The sequence below is a fragment of the Stomoxys calcitrans genome, chromosome 3, assembly GCF_963082655.1.
Source record: "Stomoxys calcitrans chromosome 3, idStoCalc2.1, whole genome shotgun sequence".
Taxonomy (NCBI): domain Eukaryota; kingdom Metazoa; phylum Arthropoda; class Insecta; order Diptera; family Muscidae; genus Stomoxys; species Stomoxys calcitrans.
This window is the reverse complement of record NC_081554.1, coordinates 4,470,033-4,484,372: the sequence shown is the minus strand read 5'-3', so window position 1 is coordinate 4,484,372 and position 14,340 is coordinate 4,470,033. Positions and strand designations below refer to the sequence as shown.

At 38.8% G+C, this 14,340-nt stretch overlaps 3 protein-coding genes across 4 annotated transcripts; 2 read left to right on the top strand and 1 right to left on the bottom strand.

Annotated features, from left to right (window-relative positions):
• The first annotated feature begins 3,908 nt into the window (after positions 1–3,908).
• Positions 3,909–7,617, top strand: LOC106081297 (pre-mRNA-processing factor 40 homolog A). 2 transcript variants are annotated; one of them, XM_013243173.2, is made up of 7 exons: positions 3,910–4,011; positions 4,097–4,665; positions 4,729–4,976; positions 5,041–6,392; positions 6,452–6,514; positions 6,577–6,666; positions 7,225–7,617. In XM_013243173.2, the coding sequence occupies exons 2-7, from the start codon at positions 4,265–4,267 to the stop codon at positions 7,513–7,515; spliced, it is 2,445 nt and encodes an 814-aa protein (XP_013098627.1). In that variant the 5' UTR covers positions 3,910–4,011; positions 4,097–4,264; the 3' UTR covers positions 7,516–7,617. The 2 variants fall into 2 exon arrangements, with proteins under 2 accessions (XP_013098628.1, XP_013098627.1); XM_013243174.2 differs by lacking the exon at positions 6,577–6,666 and having other exon boundaries at positions 3,909–4,665.
• A 328-nt stretch (positions 7,618–7,945) lies between these two features.
• On the bottom strand, positions 7,946–10,839 carry LOC106095409 (splicing factor 3B subunit 2). Its single transcript, XM_059364465.1, has 5 exons — positions 10,729–10,839; positions 9,828–10,669; positions 8,801–9,767; positions 8,493–8,737; positions 7,946–8,432 (listed from the first exon to the last, which is right to left on the bottom strand). Exons 1-5 carry the CDS (start codon positions 10,747–10,749, stop codon positions 8,066–8,068), a joined length of 2,442 nt encoding a protein of 813 aa, XP_059220448.1. The 5' UTR covers positions 10,750–10,839; the 3' UTR covers positions 7,946–8,065.
• A 2,149-nt stretch (positions 10,840–12,988) lies between these two features.
• On the top strand, positions 12,989–14,058 carry LOC106081289 (histidine protein methyltransferase 1 homolog). The gene is made up of 2 exons (XM_013243161.2): positions 12,989–13,535; positions 13,593–14,058. Exons 1-2 carry the CDS (start codon positions 13,047–13,049, stop codon positions 14,016–14,018), a joined length of 915 nt encoding a protein of 304 aa, XP_013098615.2. The 5' UTR covers positions 12,989–13,046; the 3' UTR covers positions 14,019–14,058.
• The last annotated feature ends 282 nt before the right edge of the window (positions 14,059–14,340 follow it).

The following is a 14,340-nucleotide window of genomic DNA, read 5'->3' as shown; positions in this document are numbered from 1 at the left end:
GATGTTTGGGAAATAGAATTTTTTCACACTTTATCACAAATTTTATGATGCACTATTGTTAAGATTTATTTTTTCTTGCCTTCTCTGTAAAATTTTGTTTATTCTATAAAATTTTTGGAAAAAAATCTATTTTTATTTTTTGACATTATTCGGAGCTGTCTTTATTTAGCACAATTTTGGCATTTATTCAGAAACAGGCACTTGGATAAAAATGCCAATACTGAAATGCTGCGCAAGTAGGCAAGATCTTAGTGTGCCAATGTGCTTAGGCGCGAACAATTTCTTTACAAGCAGCGTCTGCGTACTAAGGTTCTTGCTTCTACGCGAGGAAGTAACAGCTTTTGGTCGTTCGTGAAAAGACTAAAGGGTAATTCTTCATCTATTCCAACTCTTGTTAAGGATGATCAAACGTTCGCTGACCCGGTTGATAAGGCTAACCTGTTCGCTGACCCGGTTGATAAGGCTAACCTGTTGGCTGATATATTTGCAGGGAACTTTTCCCTGCTGGATAGCAATCAGCCACTCCCATCAATCGAAAATGTATCTGGCGTCATGCCCCAAATATTTTTTTTAACTCGTGAAGTTAAAAGGGTTCTTGAGAATCTAGACGTAAATAAATCCCCGGACGCGGATGGAATATCAACATATGTCTTACGCAAGTGTTATTCGAAGCTCACTCGTCTATTACGCAATCTTTTCAACCTTTGCTACCGTGCGGGAGTCTTCCCGGGCGCGTTGGAAATTTGCGAACGTTCAGCCAATACCCAAGAGGCAAATAACCCTGCGAATTCGCTGACCCATTATGATCATCTTTGTCTATCAACGGTGTAAATGTTGAGCCATCAGAAGTTCTTGATGTTCTGGGCATGATAATACAAAGTGATGTCCGTTGGGCTAATCATGTATTTGAAGTGTCGAAAGAAGCATTCAAGTGTTTAGGCTTCCTCAAACGGTGTAAGAAATACTTCACTCCGTCTGTTCTTCTTAAGATCTATACCACTTTCATATAGCCGAAAATGGAGTACAAATCATCCCTGGAGCTACTGGACCGTATACAGAGGAGAGCGATGGCGTTGATTGGTGACAGTAGGGTATCCAACTCTATTGCCTCCCTTCATCATCGTCGCAATGTGGGTTGTTTGGCGTTGTTCTATCGGTACTTTCATGCTGTGTGTTCATATGATATTCGTCTTCTTATTCCTGATGTAAGGATGTATGTCAGGGGTACTAGACATTCCAGGAACTCACACTCGTTTGTAATTGATTGGCCAGCGGACCGCATAATGCATTATAGAGAGAAATCTTATTTCGCCTGAACCGTTCGTATGTGGAATAGACTTCCGGCTAATGTTTTTCCCACCCACTTCCACATCCAAATATTTAAGACAAATGTCAATAAGCACTACATCCTTTTTTCCCCCCTCCAATTCTTAATTTCCTCACGCCAACACAATACACTGCATTCATAGGGGACATCCCCTGCGTGTTGGCGGACAAAAAAAAACAGCCGGCAAGGTTTGACGGTATTAAGATGTCAGATTTTTGTTTGCATTCTCTTTGTTGTTAACTTCTTCCTCGCATATTCTTTGCTCATGTAAGCACATGTATATACCCACGCACACAAATTTGTTTGCGTGCGTTGACAAATCGCCGATCAGCTTGACGACAAGATGGCGGATGGCACCATACGATTTGTGGTAGTTGTACAAATGATACCACCTTTGTTGCGCCATGGGTCTGAACATAGTATTCTATGAATTCGACGGTTCTGTTTATGAGTCACACGTCGTTTTGCCAAGAAAGGTGGGTGGCACTGCCTCCTGCTTAAATACTGAGTGTTTTATGAGGATAACTGTCTCAATATAAGTGTACAAATGTGCAAGTCAGTATAGAATGCAATGACAATTCTAACAATTATTGAGGTTTAATAGCTCGCTAATCATGTTGCCCTTCTAGGCCCAGTATGCACCTCAAGCGAAGTTTTATATAGCAAAACCTGGATTCGTTTGGCCAATTTGTCATACTTATGTTAATAAAGTACGCATTTATGAAAAGCGTTACTTTGTCTTGCTCTGCATAATGCCATATAAACAGGCCATATTACCTGTACTATCGATCATAAATTAATTTTTTCGATCATTGGAGTAAATGATGGGAAAACACTAATATACCAGTTAAATAATGTTAATGTTAAGTAATGTACCAGTTAAATATAGCTTCAAAAGTGCAATTATCGATTAGCGAAAATCGATGTTTAAATATAGAATAATCGATTATTCCAAGATCGTCCTATGTGACGCATACACACTGACCACGCATCATGACGTGCCATGTAAATTCCCCATACAAGTCTACTAATCGATTTATCGAACAATCGATTTTGTTTTCCTCACACATTTGATCTATGGGAAAATCATCCTAACTTGAACCCGAGTGCACGTTATGGCCCATTAACATGGCACATCTGATGCCTGGTCATTGTAATAGTATTGGTGAAAACAAAAGTGTATGCGTCACATGTACACAACCATCAGTGATGGCTGAAAATCCCATGGCAGCCTGTTGTACGTACCGGATTGGCCCGTTGGAGTCTTTCATCGGCAAGGGCTGCCGCCTCAGTGTACACACTGCTCCAGCAACATAGCTGAAAAATCAAATCAAAGATTTTTTTTTTAATGAATGGCTCCTATTGATTACTGTTTACAAAGATATGTGTAATCATTAATTGACAGATATTGAAAAACACATGTGCCAAATAAAGTTATAAAATGAGAAGTTAAGTATGAAAAATTAAATAAAACCAAAAAAAAAAAGAAATAGTCGATATACCGTTTTGGCAAAAGCTGTAATCAACAAGTATAAACAATGAGTGCAATCATGATGTGCCGTCTAAAAGGGTCATTAGGACGTTAGGATGCAAAATGGAATTATGGTGCGGGGATGATTGGTTGTGAGAGAGTGAGAGCGAGTCTGACGTGTTCTCACTTCCATGCAGTAGTAGGGATGATAAAAGAGGTGGTGAAATGGTATTAACCCATTAACGACGACTTCGTGAAAAAAATACCCAAGAATAAAGCTGTCTCGGGGAAGGTACTCTATTCGGCTTTTCAAGTGAACAACTGTCAAACTCCATATGAAAAAACTACAAGCTAAAAACCATAATGTATTAAGATGACAGATTTTTGTTTGAATTGGTTGTTATCGAGATATATTCATTTACAGGTAGTGGCAGTTGCCCAACATTAAAATATTTGGTGCACTATCTGTCAAAATCAGTGATTAGTGCAACTCTGATTTTGTGTATGTAACTAGTTCGCGCCATTTTTCGTTGTTTGAGAGCATTTTTATACACGAACAGCTGTTAAAATCCGGCCAGGTTTGAATGTATTAAGATAATAGATTTTTGTTTGCATACTCTTTGTTGGGGATATTCATTTCAAATTGACGATTTTTGGGAACAAATAATTCGAAATTTTGGGATAGGGGACGTAAAACTACTGACAACCCTGACTCGGCGTTATTGCGTTTAACAACGAGTGCAGTCTGATTCAAGTTTTTAGCTCATTGATAAGTTACCTCTTTGTTATAGCCGAGTCTGAACTGGGACTACAGATAGCTCCCAAAGAGCGTATTTTGGATAAAATTGCTTTTAATCTACGAATAATATATCTCTTTTCTCTTCCAAACATTGTCCCCATGGACTCACATTTCGACGACAGTACTAATATTAAGGAAATACTTTTGAAACAAGAACTAATTTTTGATAATGACGATAGGTAATGTTAAGGCAATTAAAAAATTCGAAATCTTTTGAAATGTTATTGTCGAAAAAGTACCGCATGACTCGGGGGGTTACCATGGTACTTTCGATGTTTAAAGAGTATCAAAAAATTACCAAAGTGTCAAAATTATCATCCCTGTGCAGTAGCAAAGTAGCAAGTTTCTTGTTGTTGAACATAGTCGCCGCAAACTTTATTGTTTTTTTCCACCGGACTCCCGGGAAAAATGCTTGTAAATATTAACCAATAGAATTTAGTATCTTTTTCTACTCGGGACGTTATTGAATTTCGTGTAAATTTGCCAAAAAAAAAACTAGGCAGACGCGGTGCATAGAATAGAGACTGGGGAGTTTGCTTCAGTTTGAGGTTATGCTGAAAAAAGCTACGCTGTCGGTCGGAGTACAGTGTGTGAGAGAGGCATTGAGCAAAGAGAGTGAGGAAGAGTTTGTCAACAAATTTTCGTTGGGGTTGAGAAACACAGCGAGATGAATTTACCGCCGGCAGCAGCTGGTGCTCCACCTGCATTGGGCGGTATGGCCTTTCCCCCCGTAGTTCCTCAATTCAACATACCACCGCCTGGATTTGGGGCTCCGCCACCCGCCGAACTGGCAGCAGCCTTTGGGTCGGCCCCACCTAACACGGAATGGACAGAGCATAAGGCACCTGATGGTCGGCCATATTATTATAACAACATAACAAAACAAAGTTCCTGGGAAAAACCAGAAGTACTTATGTCGCCAGCTGAACGTTTGAAACATCAATGTCCCTGGAAGGAGTATCGTTCGGATGCAGGCAAGGTGTATTACCACAATGTTACCACCAAAGAATCGCGTTGGGAGCCACCACCAGAATTTTTGGAAATGCAAGCTAAAGTGAAAGCTGAAGAGTAAGTAACCAATAATAATATTTGGAGGAAAGAGTTTCTGTTTCTATGTGCTTGATATTTAAGGGCTGCTGCTGCTGCCAAAGCTGTTGCTGCCATGACATCCTCAAGCTTGGCCGGTATTGTCCCCCCAGCTGCTTTGGCAAGTATTTTGCCAGCCACCTTGCCAACTGTTTCCAAAATTCACACACCGGATATACATTCTCCCTTGACGCCTGGTAGCAATGAGAACTCTTCCTCGGCGCTGGATCAGGCTATGGCTGCTACTCTGGCGTCAATTGAGATTCCTTCGTCCAACAAAGAAGATAAAGAAAGTAAGTGTCAATTAGAATGTGCTACTTGTTTGGGACTTACGTTTCTCTCTTTTGATTGTTTTAGATAAGAAAGATACCTCCGATGAAAGTCGTTTAGTGTTCAAGGATAAAAAGGAGGCTATAGAGGCCTTCAAGGAACTTTTAAAAGATAGAAATGTTCCCTCCAATGCAAACTGGGACCAATGTGTTAAAATTATTTCCAAAGATCCACGGTATAGCTCCTTTAAAAATCTGAATGAGAAAAAGCAAACCTTCAACGCCTACAAAACCCAAAAGCTTAAAGACGAAAAAGAGGAGGCTCGTTTGAAGGCCAAGAAGGCTAAAGAGGATCTGGAAAAATTCCTCATGACTTGTGACAAAATGAATTCTACTCTAAGGTACTATAAGTGTGAGGAACTTTTTGCTAACAATAGAACTTGGACATCGGTGCCTGAACAAGATCGTCGTGACATTTATGAGGATTGCATTTTTAACTTGGCCAAGCGGGAGAAAGAAGAGGCTAGAATGATGAAAAAGAGAAACATGAAAGTTCTGGGGGAGCTACTGGAATCTATGACATCCATAACATATTCGACAACATGGGCGGAGGCTCAAGTAATGCTATTGGAAAATTCTGCTTTCAAGAATGACGTGAATCTACTTGGTATGGATAAGGAAGACGCACTTATTGTATTCGAAGAACATATACGTACGTTAGAACGAGAAGAGGACGAAGATAAGGAGAGGGAAAAGAAGCGACTTAAGAGGCAACAGCGCAAGAACAGGGACAATTTCCTGACTCTCTTAGACTCTCTGCATGAAGAAGGCAAACTTACGTCCATGTCCCTTTGGGTGGAACTATACCCCATTATATCAGCCGATATAAGATTCTCAGCAATGCTGGGCCAAACTGGCTCAACACCATTGGATTTGTTTAAATTCTATGTAGAAGATCTCAAAGCGAGGTATCATGATGAAAAGAAAATTATACGCGAAATTCTTAAGGAAAAACAATTCACTGTTAAGGCTAGCACCACATTCGAAGACTTTGCCACAGTGGTTTGTGAAGACAAACGTTCTGCTTCTTTGGATGCTGGTAATGTTAAACTCACCTACAACTCACTGCTTGAGAAAGCGGAAGCCATTGAAAAGGAGCGGTTGAAAGAGGAAACGAAACGTCTGCGAAAATTGGAAAATGAGATCAAGGCGGCCTGGTTAGAGGCCAATGTTTCACCGCATGAACCTTTCGAATCTGCCCAAAAACTTGTGGAGCACTTGGAAGCCTATGCCATTTATGAAAAAGAACTGGGAGTGCGTAAAATTTGGGATGATTTCGTAAGAGAAAGTGAGGATGCCTGCACCCATCATCATTCACGTTCAAAGAAATCTAAAAAGAACAAAAAGCACAAAAAACGTTTACGTTCCAGTTCGAGATCGGTAAGACTACACAAATTTGTCGTATTGAAACTTGCGAATCATTTGAATACCCTTTTCAGGATATTGAAAATGATCCAACGGAAATTGAGAGACCACGTAAAAAGAAATCCCGTTCAAGATCTGTAAGTAAAATTGATGTAATATTTGATACGGCTGGAGTATATATTTTGTACTTCCTATCTAGGTTTCAGTTAGTTCAAGTGTGAGCCTTGATAGCATAGAGCGTGTTTCGAAAAAGAAGAAAAAGAAGAAGAACAAAAAGTCTTCCAGAGATGTAAGTTTACTGATACCATTGTTTTAATTTGTTTAATGTCAATATGGAGGTATTGGAGAAGCCACCTAAAGCAAGGGCAGACATAATATGAGGCTCCTACGCATCTAAGAGATAAAAATCATGTATATCATTAAAACATAGGCGACATAGTTTTTCAAAGGGGTTTAAATTGCTCCGAATTATTAAATCGGTCTATCGATGCCGAACCCTATTTCCTAAGCAGTTCATAATTTATTAGAATCGAAAGAGCTTTTCGTTCAATTTGGGGGATAGGATTTTATTGGTGGCTCAACAAATCCACATCTTATACAAATGGTTTTATCTTTTGGTATCGGGGATTGAGCAAGTTATAGTCCGAACCTAAACTGCCTTATAGAGGCAAGGACTTAAACGGAACTGGCAAAATCATCTTTGAATTTTGGGAATGCCAAAAATGTAAGGAGACCAAAAGTCAATATTTCAAAAGTATTGTCTAATTTTATTACTAGTACACAAATTGATTTTTAAATGTTTTCTTATAGCAAAACTTCTAATATTGAAATACATTTTCCATTCTAGTCGTCCTGTGAATCAGAGAGAGGTCATTCTCTTAATGGTTCCCCTACCACACTGGCCATCGAAGAACTTCTGGCCTCACAACCCAAAAAGAAGAAGAAGGATAAAAAAAATAAAAAGGATAAGGAACGCAAGCATCACCATGATAAACGCTCCGTTACCCCCCTAAGTCCCACGGCCAGTAATCGATCGCAAACAAGTTCACGCAATGACGAACAGGCGCTTAGCGAGACCGAGCTTGAATCAAAAAGAGCAGCGCTACTGGCACAACTGAATGAGCAAATGGAAGAATAATTAGAATCTAGGAATTATTTTTAATTAGTACGCTTTGATATGGTCAAAATCTGCACACAGGTGTATATTTCCCATAAATAACATCCATGTATCATTGCCGAATACTGAGTATCGATTTGTTTTCTAAACATTTCTAGTGCGCTCTGTGTTTAGTCACGTTTAGTTTGTACGCATATGATTTTACCACGTAACGGTAAGTTTGGTCTTGATTATTTCGTTTTTAAGATTGATTGCGTTTTTTACCGAGGGCATACAAAGTTTTAAACAAAGGATATACCTTTAGAATCAAAGCGATATGATATGAATGAAGTATTCATAGATATTTAAAGCCTAAATATAATCTATCAAACAAATTAAGTCCTAAAATAAACAGTCGTTTTATTTGTGGACATTGAACTTTATTGTTGATTCAAGTGTTACATGGGGGATGTTTCAAGTTCTTCCGAGCAGTTTTGTTTGCCTTTACTTGTATGTATATAAGCTAAAATTGTATCATACTTATTCTCATTTCATAACTAGAACTAGGCGTAAAATAATTGAAGACCAGCATTCAGAATTTGAATTCCTTGTACTTTTTTGTGGTCTTGGCCGGATCGGCTTGTTGACGTTTGCGTTTGAACTTCTGCTGGGCGACATGTTCAGCCAACATGTCGGATAGATCTTCTTTTTGTAAGTGATTTTGTTGTTCGCGCATTTGTTGTTCGTAGCGTTGCGCCATAGCATCGTTATCCATGTCCAATTCGGATGGATCTAAGGCCAATTCGACAGTTCCTTCGCGACCTGATGCTACAGCTGCCCTGGTTGCTGTCTGCTTGACACCGCCTACATCATACACATGCGTTGAACCCATCATAGAAGCACCAATGCGATCAGTTCGTTTCTCAGGCAGAACGTGGTATAAAACTGGTGTTTCGTTACTGAAATGTAGGGAAAGGTTAATAGGCGAATACTATAGAGGGTGTCTGTAAAATACATACTCTTCCATTTCCTGTTCAATCTTCTTTTTACGCAATTCAATATTCTCTGGGGTTTCCATGCCGGCTGGGACACTAGTCAAACCTGAAGGCGTTACAAGGCCCTCGGCAGGTGTAACCAAGCCGCTTTCGTCAGGTTGGTTAGTCATATCTTCGCCGTCTTCTTCTTCCTCTTCAGATGATTCCTCCGATTCAGACTCCAACTCGCCCCACTGATTGCGTTCAATATCGCCCTCGTCTATGCCATTCTGAAATTAAAAAAAAAAATAATAAATAAAATCTGTTACTCCACCAAAGTATACGCTACTCACATCTATATCCACAATGCTTGTGCCAAACACATCACCATACAGAGGCTTTCCGTTTTCGTCGACGGGCGGCTTACCCCAACCACCAGCATGATAACCGAATGAACAGCCTTCAGGAATGGGAGCGTTTAGGCCAGGTATCTTCAGATTTGGATAGGACGGCGGAGGTCCATAACGTTGTTGAGCAATTAACCATGGCGGTGGTATCTTATGCGCATTTGGTCCCACAGGCATACCCAAAGCTATACGCAACTCCTCTGACAGGTCGCCTGGTTTCTTCTCTTTCAACCTAGTTTCAAATTCTTTGCCTTCATAATAGAGATCACCATGTATGGTCATTCTGGGCTTGGTTTGCCACTTGAAAAAGGCATCGTGCAATTTCTGGTAATCAATATCAATTTTACCCATTTTTGGGCGTACTCTTTCACGCATTTTACTTTTCAGAGATTTGGCGTCATCTTTCTCCTGCAGAGATTCTCGCATCTCCATAATGCCAGTCTTCTTGATAAATGCTGGTAGATCGAATGGAGGTTTCTCTATACCCCGTTTGCCCTGCAAATATTTGCGTTTGAAACACCAGTGACGTGGCACCTGCACAGTATTTCGATACGCCTTTAACTGCACAAGCAATTTAGGATCTCTGGCAGTGACATCATGCATTTCCACTACATCTGGTCTTGAGACGAGCTGCTTCAATTCTGCTACGCTTAAACGCGTAAGTTTTTTGAGTTTGCGCTTAGATAGCTTTTCTTTATCGTCCAGCTTGTCCTCATCGACTTCCTCCTCCTCCTCTTCGGGCACCCTGCTGAGAGGTTTCTTTTGATTGGCATTCGCCTCTGCTGCTTCGGCGGCTGCTTTTTCCTTTTCTGAAACCTTTGGCTTGTTTTCCAATTTGAACATTTCAAAAACACGATAAAACTGACGGTACATGGGTGCCAAATCGGCAATGGTAATACGCTCTGGAACATACCTAAAAATTAAAGATATTTTATTTGATGACTTTAAACATTAAGAGAATGTTAGAACTTACTCAATGGTCACATCTTCATTTGAATTTTCAGTTTCTTCGGAAATCTTTGACGTCTCAGCATCTTTCTTCTTGTCTTTGTTTTTCGATTTGCTTTCCTTGAATTTTGGTTCGTCGGGTAACTCCTTATCCTTGTCTTCTTCCTGATTTTCATCAACATTTTCAGATGTAGCCGCAACTTCAATGTCCTTGGAACGTTCTTCAGCTCGTGTCTGTTCCTGTTGCCGCTTCAGTTGTTTATTAAGCTTCTTGCGTCGCTTCTTCTTTTTGTTTTTTTCTACCTTACTCAACTTGCCGGGCTTTGATAGTTCGCCACCGTTCATGAGATTTTCTCCTTCGTCGTCCGAATCTTCACCCGCATCAGCATAATCGTTACTTATTACGCCTGTGGCCACAGTTGACGATTGACCAGCATTGTCCTCATTCGAAAAATCCTCTGTATTTACATCGAACTCGGCCGCACGTTGATCTTTCAAAGCCAATACGTCTTCCAGTGCTTTTGGCAGCACTACCTCCGGGCATTTCCCATTATCCTTATTATCTTCATTGGAGTTTTCACCATTGGAAGATCCATCGCCTGAGTCTGAATTGCCGTTTACATCATTTTGACTAATAACATTATGTGGCGGCTGCTGCTGTTGTTGTTGGGGCGGAGGTTGATTATTTTGATCTGCCGGCGGTGCGTTCATCCAAGGTTGTGGTGGAGGTATTTGCTGCATGTTAGGAAAACTAGCGCCTGGATTTGGTAGAAATCCGGGTCCTGGTGGTCTCATGCCAGGTGGTAAAGGCATTAAGGGTGGAGGCGGCGCACCACCATTTCCCACAGGCGGCATATTAGGGGGGCACTACAAAAATAGGAACAGATTTAGTTGAGTTTCTTTTCTATTCACAGGTTTACACTTACTTCTCCAAAGGGGTCTGCCATTTCCAGTGTTTTATAGATTTTGCTGCCTCTTCTCTAAATTTCAGTTTTTCAATGCCGCATATTCCAATTGACAATTTTTGATATATGCGTAATCAGTGCCATTAACGTATCGTAGCGTTAGGGGTTGATATAACGGCTCACCAATTACTGACTATCGTATGGTATTGTTTAAAATCAGCTTGTTTTTCATCATTCACATCAGGATTCACTAATAGAAGGTTAGGTCACATGCAAAAACACAAAGTGGATAGGCCCCATAAACATCATTAAGGATGTCAAATCTGACGATTGAAAATGTCATCATATAGGAGAAAACGTAAACAAAGAATGAATGTAAAAAGAGAACAAGTTGACATCCTCAATGCCAAGTACTGCCAAATATTAAAAAAAAGTATATCGGCTGATCGCTTGGCTTAACCTTATTCAGTGAATCCTGCATTCACATAAAGGATTCACCAAAGCAGGGTATTCTGTTAAGCTTTTCGAGCGAAATACTGTCAAACTCCATAAAAAAACGTCCGCGAAACGTTTACTAAAAATAGGTGGAAAGGTAGTACTCTGCTTATGGTGAGAAAAATGCCAAAAAGTATTATATATTGAAACTGTTGCCGGCATCCTTTGGTGTTTGTTTTATTGGTTTCAATTATGAGTTTTTCTTTTTTTATTTGTGAAAAAATATATTAAATAGAGTGTGTCAATAGTGTTTTGGTAGGGCTACAAAAACATTTGATTGCTGTCTAATTTCGCTAGCGCAACATTAGAATAGAATATCAACCTTAAGGTTTAGTGTTCTGTTCCTATTTTCGTGTAAAAACCTGTCAAACTCCATATAATAAATCTATAAAGGTGGGTATTAAGTTCAGTTCTCTCAGTGGAAACATTTTCATTTGCGGTACTAAGTTCTTCACTAAGTTGAAATTTGACATTTGCCGTCTTTTATTTACCCATTAAAGGCGCGATTACACGGCATGTAGATGTAATATGACATGTAACTTCTTGTATTCACATGTTATTGAAAATATTTGTCAAAATTGTCAATTTACATACGATTCATCATTTTGCTATCACACCTGTATGCTATTTTCGTATGATACAACCTAAACATTTGAACAAAATCTAATTTTTTATGAGTAATAATTGTTAAAGCTGTGAAAAAGCTGGATAAATCATAAATTTATGAATGCAGTTTAATTTGGGGTTGCTTTCATTTGACTAGCAACAAAAACATATGATATTTTAATGTTTTTGTCAAAAGGAATAGAGCACGCTCTAGTCGAAAAATATTACATGTGCTATTTTGAAAAGCGATTTTCATATGTTAGTTTCGATTGTATCACACGACATGTACAATACAACTCTACATGTGCTAAATTTGACATTTGTCATAAGACAACTACACGCCGTATAATGAAGCCTTTAATGATGTTCATGGGGCCTATCCACGTTACAACCTACAATCCTAAAATTCCATTAGTGAAACCTGTATTAGGGTTGGTATTCTATTCTGCTGGAATAGTCCCGGAAATCTTTAATTGTTTCTTAAGCGGAATTTGACAGTTATGTTTGTTCTTATTTCTATACAAAAAGTCGTTTTTATCTGCACTTATGGTTTTATTATTTTTTTTCGCAAATAAATAGAATAACAAAGACAAAACGAAAAAAACGAATCATTGAAACCAAAAATGATGCCGACAATAATGTCAAGCGTTGCCACTAAAACTTCTTTTTGTCATTTTCCTCACTATAAACAAAATACTACTTTTTCACCTATTTTCATCCAGCGTTTCGCCGACTTTTTTTTATGCATTCCGCTTGAAAAATTGAACAGAATACTCACCTTAAGGTTAGGCTGTCAAATTTCTGGATACTTCCTAATTGACATTCAAGTTTTTAATTGCATTATCATATGTAAATTATAAATTAAAACAATTAAAATGTGAGAAAAATGAGAGAAAATTTAAAATCCAAACAAAACGTATGACGTTCTTTTGGATACAACTCTGGAATTAGAAAATTCCATTAACTGGGCAAGTGACTTGGCCTTCTTAATTCACCATGGCCTATTGGGAATTTGCCCCACCATCCCCACAGGTCTGCATAGTTGATTTCTTTGTTGTGGGGCAAGTGACATTACCTTCATGATTTAACCATGTACTCATTGTTCGCATTTCAAAGTGTAAACGTTCCTATAACATAAATGCTCCTCTGCACGTGGATTCTAACGTAAACAAACATTTCATCTGTCATCTGTGTTATTGCCATAAAACACTTGGTTTTAGATTTAAGATTCTGCAACAATGTTTAAATTTGATTTCAAAGTTGAAGTGGACGAGGAAGCAACTCCATTTACCAACGAAACGAAAGATTCTTCAAAAGCAGCTGACGATTCGTCTTCAAAGGAGTGGTATAATGCCGAGGAAGTATTTGCCACAAGAGATGTATTGGACAGCATTGATGTGTGCAGACTAAATTCTGTGCAAAAAACCTACAACACAGTGTCTATGAGATATATGATATCCGGATTTCTCTTAGAGGACATACGAGAGAACGATGATCAAGTGACGGATATCAAAAAGGCAGAAGAAAATCATTCAGATCTCATACCCGCCGTTTATGAAGGAGGTGCTAAAATCTGGGAATGTACAGATGACCTCTTGTTATATTTGTCACAAAATACGAGTTCTGGAGAATGGGAAGGCAAGAATGTTTTAGACCTGGGATGTGGATCAGGTTTGTTGGGAATATACGCATTCAAATGTGGTGCGAAGGTTACGTTCCAGGATTATGTATGTATTTGAAAAATTTTGAGCTAAAAACTACTATCATAACTATTTTTATTGCAGAACAAGGATGTTTTGGAAAAAATTACATTACCCAATGTTCTGCTTAACACCTTGCTAGAGGCTGAAGAGGAAGAAGAAACTTATGATTTTGACAAAGTAATAGAAAATACACGTTTCTATTCCGGGGACTGGCAGAAGTGGTCCAATCTGACTGAAGGTTCTCAATTATTTGATATGATCTTAACTTCTGAAACAATTTACAACGCCCAGAATCATCAGAAGCTTCTAAACTGTCTATGTGACAAACTGACAGTGGATGGCAAGGTTTATGTGGCAGCTAAAACTTATTATTTTGGAGTTGGAGGAGGACTACGACAATTTGAGTCTCTAATAGAGAAAGACCAAAGATTGAGTTTTAAGTCTGTGTGGTTGTCAACTGAAGGTGTAAATAGAGAGATTATTTTATTAGAAAGAAAAACCCCTTAAGTGCTTCCAAATATATAATATTTAAAGACAAAAGTTTAAACCTAGCATGGAACGCATTCGTCAAATTTGTTCAGATTACTACATAAACGCAAACAGTCGCATATTGCAAGAACTTTGAAACAAAATTACTAATAATAAATACCAGGTAAGATTTATGCCATTAAAAATTCTTAATAGTAAAATCGGAAGGGAGTTTAATTGAAGCCATACAAGAGATTGCATGAATTTTTAAATTCATGTAGTAATTACCTGACTGACTATGGGCTTATCCCAGCCATTCATGCGAAGATTTTATAAACTTCAAACAATTGTACATGCCATT

Excerpts from the sequence above, each read along its gene's own strand:
- LOC106081297 (XM_013243173.2), top strand. The coding sequence starts at position 4,265 with ATGAATTTACCGCCGGCAGCAGCTGGTGCTCCACCTGCATTGGGCGGT. Across the intron at positions 4,977-5,040 it reads CAACAAAGAAGATAAAGAAA|ATAAGAAAGATACCTCCGAT; the intron begins GTAAGTGTCAAT and ends TGATTGTTTTAG. Across the intron at positions 6,515-6,576 it reads AGAAATCCCGTTCAAGATCT|GTTTCAGTTAGTTCAAGTGT; the intron begins GTAAGTAAAATT and ends CTTCCTATCTAG.
- LOC106095409 (XM_059364465.1), bottom strand. The coding sequence starts at position 10,749 with ATGGCAGACCCCTTTGGAGAA. Across the intron at positions 10,670-10,728 it reads TGGCAGACCCCTTTGGAGAA|TGCCCCCCTAATATGCCGCC; the intron begins GTAAGTGTAAAC and ends CTATTTTTGTAG. Across the intron at positions 8,738-8,800 it reads CAAGCATTGTGGATATAGAT|AATGGCATAGACGAGGGCGA; the intron begins GTGAGTAGCGTA and ends TTTTAATTTCAG.
- LOC106081289 (XM_013243161.2), top strand. The coding sequence starts at position 13,047 with ATGTTTAAATTTGATTTCAAAGTTGAAGTGGACGAGGAAGCAACTCCA. Across the intron at positions 13,536-13,592 it reads AGGTTACGTTCCAGGATTAT|AACAAGGATGTTTTGGAAAA; the intron begins GTATGTATTTGA and ends TTTTTATTGCAG.